The sequence below is a fragment of the Corythoichthys intestinalis genome, chromosome 22, assembly GCF_030265065.1.
Source record: "Corythoichthys intestinalis isolate RoL2023-P3 chromosome 22, ASM3026506v1, whole genome shotgun sequence".
Taxonomy (NCBI): domain Eukaryota; kingdom Metazoa; phylum Chordata; class Actinopteri; order Syngnathiformes; family Syngnathidae; genus Corythoichthys; species Corythoichthys intestinalis.
In genome coordinates, this window is record NC_080416.1 from 24,710,726 (window position 1) to 24,720,375 (window position 9,650).

The 9,650-nt window shown below is 38.9% G+C and overlaps 1 protein-coding gene across 1 annotated transcript; it reads right to left on the bottom strand.

Annotated features, from left to right (window-relative positions):
• Nucleotides 1–200: 200 nt before the first annotated feature.
• On the bottom strand, nt 201–6,969 carry sh3bgrl3 (SH3 domain binding glutamate-rich protein like 3). Its single transcript, XM_057827771.1, has 3 exons — nt 6,806–6,969; nt 1,339–1,506; nt 201–1,211 (listed from the first exon to the last, which is right to left on the bottom strand). The coding sequence occupies exons 1-3, from the start codon at nt 6,848–6,850 to the stop codon at nt 1,146–1,148; spliced, it is 279 nt and encodes a 92-aa protein (XP_057683754.1). The 5' UTR covers nt 6,851–6,969; the 3' UTR covers nt 201–1,145.
• Between the last annotated feature and the right edge of the window lie 2,681 nt (nt 6,970–9,650).

A 9,650-nucleotide genomic window follows, 5' to 3' on the forward strand; every position in this document is an offset into this window, starting at 1 on the left:
ACAACGGAAGCAATTGAACTCATTGGCTAGCATTGACGACCCAGTTTCTTTAAAAACGAATTGTTTTTACAGTGACCATATCATAACTTTAGAAATAACACCAATAACAGTCAAACTAAGGAAACTAAATTCCTTCCAACGACTTTAAGGTCATAAAAAGATTGCAAAACTAGGGGAAAAAAAAAACACATCAAAAGAACTTGATTCAACTTCATTTTTATTTTTGCAGCCCATACATCACAATCTTCTTGGAAGATAACAGCATTGTATTCCCTATTTTCTTCTACTTGTTCTCATTTTGGCCAAGGGGAATTGGTCCAAACACAAAGCAAAGAACTCAGACATGGAATGTGATCGGAACATAGCACGCACGTCCGCAAACAACCGTACGTAGATACAAAACAAGTGCACAAACATTGTGAACAATTGACTCGTCCTTGCGCCATATCCCAAATCGTGCGACTTAGAATCATGTTGAAATGTATATCTACCTATCATCAGAAAGTCAATACGCACAAGCGAGCAAAAAAGAATGAGGCCCTCGTATTTCCCCATGCGATGACAGGTCCATTGAAACACACCAGCCTAGTATACTGTGTTACCGTTTCAGTGCATGAGATCCTACAATGGTCATTGAGGACCAGCTACATAGTCAAACACTACAAGTGGTCTCTTTTTGGTCCTTTTCGATCGACGATACAACAAAGTGGAAATAAGATGGGATTTAACACACTTCTTGTGACATTCAGAACTGTAACAACGTTTTTTTTTCTTCACATTTTTGGCCTGTCTAACAGACAAACGAACAGCAAGGATGCTTGAAATATTGGGGACGCATCCTCAAATTCAGTCAAAGTGGTAATGGAACCTAAAATGGTTGCCAATTATCCTATTCACATTTTTTCTCTCATGGATCATTAACATATTTGTATTAAGTGCAAGGTGGGAATGTACAGATATGAAGGCTTCAAGACCAAGACCACATCTGAATGATGATGGTAATTTGTGGGTTCATTTTAAGACATGTTTGGTTGACACCTATGCTGAAACAAAAACAAATAATGAGGATATTTGGCATTCTTCAATATGGCATTTGATGAGAGTCGGTGTCAGAGGGGGGCTTCAGTGTGGTGGAGGCGTATGATTCACGCAAGTTTCAGGAACTGGTCCACCGTGTCCGCCTCCACCGCCTCGGAGAACATTTCGTAATCCTGCAGACACGAGAAATTAGAGGAAAACCATGCTACACTGAATGCATTATGTAGGAATGTCACGATCACATTTGAGTCTTCGTCTAAAACGAAATTTCTTTTGTGATCGGATTTTGGATTTTCTCACCCCGCAGTATTGGTCCTCATTAAAGAGCTGCGGCGGGACGGCTGTCGGGTTGCCCGCTTTTTTGCGCATCTCGTCGCGCATCTCACCTCCCACCGAGATGTCCACCAGCTCGTACGTGATGCTTTTGCTGTCCAGGATGCGCATGACTTCCGCCTGTTGGGACTTTATCTACCCAAAAAAACAGGAAGTTGACCACATGATGAGCAATGCATTTTTTATGTTATTATTTTATGTCAGGTGTGTATTTTATGTCAAGTACTATTCATACAAGCATGCATGCCACGCACGAGCTTAACGCAGGGGCTGCAGTTACGCTTTAGATTGGAGGTGGCAGTCGCCAGTAAAAAAGTGTCAAACTCCTTGTAGTGCCTCTCAAATTTATGTTCAATTGTTAAAAATGCATGTTTAAATATTTAGGTATTTTTCAAAATTAACCTCTAAGTGCATTTTAATATCCTCATAAGAGCATCATTTTGATAAACTTACAACTAGACGTGCTGATTACTGGTTTCAAGGTATACCGTGGTATGGAAATGTCACTGTTTCCAAACCGCAAAAATTTCCTGTCATACCGTCTAGAGCTGAAACGAATACTCGAGCAACTCGAGTAACTCGAGTTTAAAAACTGATCCGAGTAATTTTATTCACCTTGAGTAATCGTTTATTTTGACAGCTCTAAGCATCACGTTTTGCTCGGACTACTTTTAATGCGGGACAACGCGCTGATGTCACGTGCGTAGAGGAAGAAGCAGAAAAAAAAAAAAAAAACTTATTGCAGCAGACAGCCGCTACAAACGACTCCGACGTTGCTAAATACTAGCCCGCACGATGCTACGTTGGTAGCAGGTAGCGTCTGGTGAGTCTCATAGAGATAACATGTATGTTGAACTAGATGCGAAATGACAGACTCGGCCGCGTCTGGGCAGCGTTAGTAAACAGCCGCCATCTTAAAGCAGTAGAGCGCTAAGCGCTAATAAAGAGCGCTAAGCACTAATAAATAAGATTAACGTTACTGTCACTAGCTCAAGTAACGTTAGCCCTGCGAGGGCTAGGTTTCTATTCATTATGACCACTTTCGATGCGTGGCTAACGGGTCTTACATACAGGCTTTAACATAACATAGCGTTGTGGAGTGATGAGGGTGTAAAATAAAAACTCAATAATGCTAACTATCAATTTTAGCTCAGTAGTCATTGCTGGATAAAACACCAAGTAGCACTGGTCCCTAATGTGCTCCAATACAGCCTGTATCATACACTTATTTTGAACACTGCAAAAACTCAAAATCCTATCAGGACTTACAGTTTAGACTAACTTAAAATTTAACTAGAACTTAAAAATGGCTTGACACAAATAGAAATTCAATTGAAACATTTGGGAAAAAATCCTAACTTTTAAGTGATGTGTGTTATCAAGCGTAACGGCAATTTTTTAGGTAAGATTTTTTTTTTTTTTAATAAGTTTTTTAAAAAATTTGAGTGAAAGCAGTGAATTAGTCTTTTTTTTTATTCTAGTTACATTTGAGATGCAATTGTTGGCTGTTTTCAACAATATACACCAAAAATAAAGACATTGATTGACTGAAAATGGTTCAAGATTAGATGAAATGTCTTGTCTCCTCATGTAGGTATATTTATAATTGCTCTTCACCTAAAAATATATTTGTTTTATCCGATTACTCGATAGAATTTTCAGTCGATTACTTGATTACTAAAATATCCGATAGCTGCAGCCCTAATACCGTCCCTAAGGTATTAGCTATTTTTTTATGTCCTAAAATTGCAGGTCAGCTGTGCTACACGATGGCTGGAGGTGAAACGTATCAATTTTTCCCCCATCGGAGAAAACGAAATCGCTGGAATGGGAATACTTCGGCTACAGAATAGTTACAAGTTGCTTAGAGAAGGAGGGCCAACAGACATGTAAAACATGTTTGCGGTGGATTGTGCCTTTATACAAAATTAAAGGTCAGTAAACACTGTCATGAATGTTTCCCACCAGCAACGAGAGTTAACTCCAGCGTGTTTAGTAGGGGTGTGACAAAATATCGAAATGGTAATATATCGTGATACTTTGTATCACAAAAGGTTATCGATGTGCTCCTGCCAAGAATCGAGATGTCGTTTTAAAAATGTGTCAATGTCTAAAAAAAAATAAATTAAAAAGGAACCAACAAGTTGCTACCAAAATCTTCCACCATAATAGTGTCTCAGTTAACTCTAAGGCTGCATTGACGGTGCACAACGCCGAATCCATTTAGACTGGGAACGTTCGTTCATTCGAAACCAGAGCATTCACAGTCATTCTGTCCGATTTTCAGGGCATTTACAGGTCATTCCTGTGGAGTTTGAGTCCCTGCCTATTCATTTGGGTGATTCCCAGGTCACTTCCTGTTCTGTAACTCAAAATAAACAGGAAGTGACCTGTAAAATACCCCAAAATCAACAGGAAGTAACTGAAAATCAACAGGAAAATGACCTTAAATAACCCAAAACTACATCATTGCCTGCTGGATTTATGTTTGTTTTAGTTCAGTGCTCATTATTCACGGGAACACATAGTCAATGACATTGACTGATTGTGATATATTATATATATATACAGTGATACCTCAGCTCACGAACGCTTAAGCTCACGAACTTTTCGCCTCAAGAACATTAAATTCGCGAGCATATAGTCTCTGCTGACGAACTAGTTTTCGGCGGACGAACGAAACCACGCGGTCGAACAGCGCCACGAGAAGCTGACGCACGCCCACGGCGTCCCAGTTCGTCCCCTCCCTTTCGTTGAGAGCGGACGTGGTTTGTGTTTTATAAACATTTTGGACCATATTGAGTGTACTTTTGCTATTATGGGACCGAAAAAGAGTTAGCTACAGTCCTTATGAAAGGTGACTCATGTTACCAATTCGCCCTCGACTGGTAATTGGCGGTGCTTTCAGCTTCCCACCGTCGTGAGAAGTGGACCGGTGTTCTGCCAAAATATCCTACATCGGCGAAACGTCCTACATTAGTCGAATTTGACACCTAAAGTACTACCGTGCGCTCTAAACTTGTTTTGTTTAGATGCATACAGGAATAAGGTACTAAAAAAATGCCTGCAGAAAATACTTAAATGTAGTTATATCAAATAAGGACGGTTTAAACACGCTACGTGACTAATGTGGTCAACTGCTTCAAAGCTAACACAAAAAAACACAATGGTTAAAAGTATGAGAGGGTAATACATGCCAAAAGTATCTTTGAGGCTGTGAAAAGGTTCTAAATAACTAAATAAAAACAGAAATAGTGAGTAATCGCCGCCTCTAACCGATGTGCGCATGCGTGTGAATGCATGCGCAAGCGCCCTGAGCATGGTGTAGGACGTTTCGCCGCGTAGTAAGGAATGGCCGAACACCTGTTTTCGGCGAGTCACGTTGGCTCGTTGTCGTCGGTTGTCTTCGGTACGCCCGATTTCCTCTCCAGAAAGGTGGCGGCGTGCATACAAACACCCAGAGGCGTCGGATGGCTTTTTGTGGGCACTTTTATTAACAACCAAAAGCATGTGGGGGGCACAGCAGTGGAGTCTACGCTAACTGCGCACTTTGCCGGTAACACTCTCCTTCCAAACAGTAACTCCCTCCCTCCCTCCTCCTCCCACTCCATTCCATCAAGCCATCAACTACCATCACAAAGGTAAATAAAACGACTTTATTATACAGTGCAGTTTATTTCTTTAATTATAATACAATAGCACATTTATTATACATAAAATAAGGTATATTTTTGTGTAGTTTTAAGGCTTATTTAGTAGAAAATTATGTTTTATGGGGACCTGGGAACGGATTATTCTCATTTTAATGGTTTCTTATGGGAAATAAATGTTCGGAAGACGAACTTTTCGCCTCACACACACTTTCTGGGAACCAATTATGTTCGTGAGCTGAGGTATCACTGTATATTATATTTGAAAAAATAAGTATGGGCACTTTATTTGAAGTCAAAACTGTTGTTTTAGTTCATCATAATAATGTTTATGTCCTCATGAAAATTCTGGTTAGGTCAAAGGGAAATCTATGCTGAATCCACCACGAGTATTTTTGATTTACAGGAGCTTTAAAACTCGGGTGCATATACATTTTAAAATATTATGGGTTATCGTATCAGTATCGGCCCTGAGGAGCAGGATGTTATCGATATCGGTTTCAAAAAACCCCTACTTTATTTGACAATGGCTTCATAAGACTGTCATAAGACCATCATAATTAGGACATGACACTATCATGGGCATTACTGAATCCTTATGACAGATGTCATTCAGTGTCATCCGGCAAATTATGTCACTAACTTCATTTATTCCCGTTTGGGATCTTTTACATCCATTTAAAAGTGAGATAATTAACCGGATGACACAAAATGACATCTGTCAGAAGCATTCATTAATGCTCATGGCAGTGTTATGTCATCATTATGATGATCTTATGACAGTTTTATGGCGTCACTGTCAAATAAAGTGTTCCCAAATACCATACCTAGCAATTCATGAAACAACTAGAAGAGTAACTGAAGAAATAATTAGCCCAGACATAAATTTCAATTGTAATTTACATCTGTAGCACCGCAATGCATGCTAAGAGGCATGTTGGACAACAACAGTGTTTACAGCAGGTGGCAGCAGAGGATGACTGTCTTCCCCAAGGAAGCAGTGATGGCCAAATGAAGCTTCTTGAAGCAATGAAGCTTTGCAGCCAATTGGTTCAAAACTTCATGGGGTTCATTTGGTCTTCTGACCGTCTTATGATGCCTCTGTCAAATAAAGCATTACCGGTGAATATCTTTTGGTGTAAATGTCTCATGATACCGTGAGGACAGCTGCGGCTTACGTATGAACAAATGCTGTTTTCGTGCCAAATTTGGTTGGTGGCGGCTTATAGTCCGAAAATTACTGTAAGCATGCAAATGCGATTTTTGAATGATATAGTTTGTTATATTTATATTTGTACATTCTGTTTAATTATCTCTTTGAGAGCCATTAACGATTATGTGCTGATTCAAAGTTAATTTGCCACTCGTAGCTGTCAAATGGATTGGACGTCTATATCCGTCGAAAGTAGTGAATGAGTTATAAGGCACGAAATGATTGGCTGGGTCGGTGGTTATTTCACCCTGTCCTCCACTCTTTAACAACGCCCGTCACTCAAGTGACGAACGACCGCCTCTAAACAATTTTCAAAGGTTTTCTCAACCAATTACAAACTTTGGCGCTTAAACCTAAACTACAGTTACACAGTTCGTCTTTATCCATGACCAATAAGTAAGTTTAATTGTTAATGAAACAAACAAAAACTACTGTTGCTACACTGTCGTCCGCGGGCCCGCCAGGAAGCTAGCGAGGAAGCTGGGTGTGTCTGGAGAGGCTCGGTGCAGTTAGCATACTAGGGGAAAAAACACAAAACCTAGCTTTATCGACGCTCTGCAAAGCCACTCACCGTCCGAGATGCAGTCACGGTGGTGTAGTAGATTTTAATCCCCATTTTCTTTCGGTTTTTTAAATTGTCCTCTTTCTTCCGCTCCCTGGTGCGATTCTGCTCGCCTTGCAGTGCCCTCACGTGATCACGTCAAGCCAAATGCGGAAGAAAGTCCAGTGCATCCGTCGTGTTTGACTTTCAAAATAAAGCAACTTGATAGCATTTTCATGGAGTTCATTTTTATTTTGAAATATAGCAATTAGGATGCCAATTAAGTTCGTTTAGTAAATTGAGTTGTGGGTTTATTTATTTAATTTTTGCACTCCTGATCCTCCATATCCATAACTATGCGGGCCAATCCATGTAAATATTGAACCCATTTGGCTGTTATTGAAGGTGCTAGACATCCAATCCATTTTGACTGAGGGTGGCTGATCGCTGAGGGCCTCCCAGTCAAAATGGATTGGAAGTTTAGGCCGTAAATGGCAGTGAAACAAAGGCGGCCACCATTATTCGATGTCAAATCGATCAACTATTTTCACAGACGAATCACGATTAAGTGTTTAAAGTCCAACTCCTCCTCGCTTAATGAAATATTTAGCTATTAGTTTTTGAACAACTTCTGTGGAATGATCACATAATGACGACGTTGCAGATTATGATTATATGGAGGTAGATTTGTGTCTTTATTGTTCAATCAAAAAACTAATTTCAATCAAAGAAAAGAGTTTGAATGAAAAACTAAAACTGAATTTTCCTATTCAAATGGAGGAGGGACACTTTTAGATATATTAAAGTGATAAGGCGTCTTTGAGTAAACTTCAAGTTGAATTTATCTATAGGCCGGGCCGAGTGTCCACTTTTTGGGAAATAAAGTTATGGTCACCCTAGTGTGTGTGATCACTCAGCACAGACTTTTAAAAGCTAAAGCAACATTGCATATTCTCTCTCTCCAAGATAGAAAAATATTTCTTACCATGTGTTTCCAAACAAGCAGGATGGAGAGCAGCATAGCTTGAACCATATCCTAAACCATGATGAGAAGGGAGACGCACTGCAAATCTCACATTAGTGACACGACCCAAACACTGCTACTGACGTACTTCATGTACAATATGAAAATGTCACATATTGTGAACATGTCAAAGAAACTATGTTGCGTTTTCGTCTCGTTATCTTGTGACGTTGTAGTTTCCTAAGCCACGTTTTATGGAATCACAGGAGTTCCCAAATTTAAAAAATGAATGAATAAATAAATGAAACTATAAAAGCATATTTTGTCCTTGACTTTTGCTTTTTGTCATTTAAAATCCCAAACGGAAAAAGCATTGACAGTTGTTGTCATTGACTGACTTTTTTTCCCCGTTTCATTTCTGTTTGTGTCAATGAAAAAATATACTTTTGTATTTGCATTTATTTGTTCATTTATTCCTCTTTTATTTATTTACTCACGTTTTTTTTTTTTTTTTGGCACTCATGTGATTCCATACGTTCTTAGCTCGTCACGTCGTCGTCCTGAAAAATATTACGTTATATATGAAATATTTTCATTATCGTCATTGTTAAGAAAAACAATACTGGAGCATTGATTTCATGGTTCTCACTAAAATATAATTCATATAAAGTTACTGTAATTCTCAAAGAAAGACCAAGGACTCCAGAAATCGGAGAATTTTTTTTTTTTTTTTTAAATTAAAAAATTTGAATGACAAATATATATAGCAGAAAACACTCGGGTGACTTGAAGTTCCATTCTCAGACCCCAATTTGGCCAATTTTCATAATTCTCCTATATGCATGTGTGATACATCATTGGAAAGCTTAAAATCTCAATTTTCTGGGGGAAGAAACATTTTGAACAGGAGGGCATTTTGAAAAAAAAACATTTTTTAAACAGCAAAACCCTAACTGGAGGCGAGAGCACGCGAGAGCACAATTAAAGACCCCACGATTTGTACGAGATATTATCGCTCTTTTGATCCAAAACTCCATGTAGCATGTATCACCGAGTGTCAAGACACAGCTGTGAATGGCCACAGCCGGATTTTTGGGGAATTTTAAGGGTGAAACATGGTCATATAACAAGGGTCGCGATCAGGGGTGAAAGTGGTTAGAATTTCTTGCCTGAACTCCCCGACGTGAAGGTCGCCACGGAGCCAGAAATTTTTTTCATTTATTTTTTTTTTTTAATTGAAGATAATGTCAAAATTTACTTTTAGTTGTGTTTTTTAATAGTAAAGATATAAGTAACATACATTCAGAAAAATAAGTACAAATGACTTATATTATGCAGAGTGAAATGGAATATATTTTGAAGATCGGGCAAACATTGACTTTTTTAAATCATAAGGAAATGAATAAGTAGCCTAATATAATTGAAAAAATATAAGTCCAAAGTGCACATTGACAGCTAAGATGCTCTGAACCTATCCATCAGAGCAAATAAAACTAAATATGATAAATAAGCCACCTTAACTCTTTCCTTGCTAAGATTTGATCCATTTTGTGTTGCATTGCCCTTTTTTTTTTTTTTTTTGTTTCAGAAAACATGCACATTTGAACCAATCAGAGCTAACTATCTCTGGTGATCACATGTCAGTATGTCAGCCAACTGAACGGATTAATGAGTCCTGGCAATTTGCTTTGCTGCCTGCATTCGCACATTGACGTGACTTGTCATCGTCAGACTCAGATACCTACAGCAGCTGGGGAAAGCTCCATGCCGTCCGTGGAATAAAATACATAATACGTGGAAACGGATTATGCTACACAAGCACTTTACTATGCTTGTTGTTAGCACTTGTGTATGTAAATCTGATGTTGGTAGATTGGTTTCTTCTTGGAGATGAAATGCATGTGTGGCAGC

What these genes read in the sequence shown, in the direction of transcription:
- sh3bgrl3 (XM_057827771.1), bottom strand. Translation starts at nt 6,850, where the DNA reads ATGGGGATTAAAATCTACTACACCACCGTGACTGCATCTCGGACG. An exon ending in CCGTGACTGCATCTCGGACG is followed by an intron (nt 1,507 to 6,805) that starts GTGAGTGGCTTT and finishes TTTTTTGGGTAG; the next exon opens with ATAAAGTCCCAACAGGCGGA. An exon ending in ATGAGGACCAATACTGCGGG is followed by an intron (nt 1,212 to 1,338) that starts GTGAGAAAATCC and finishes TCGTGTCTGCAG; the next exon opens with GATTACGAAATGTTCTCCGA.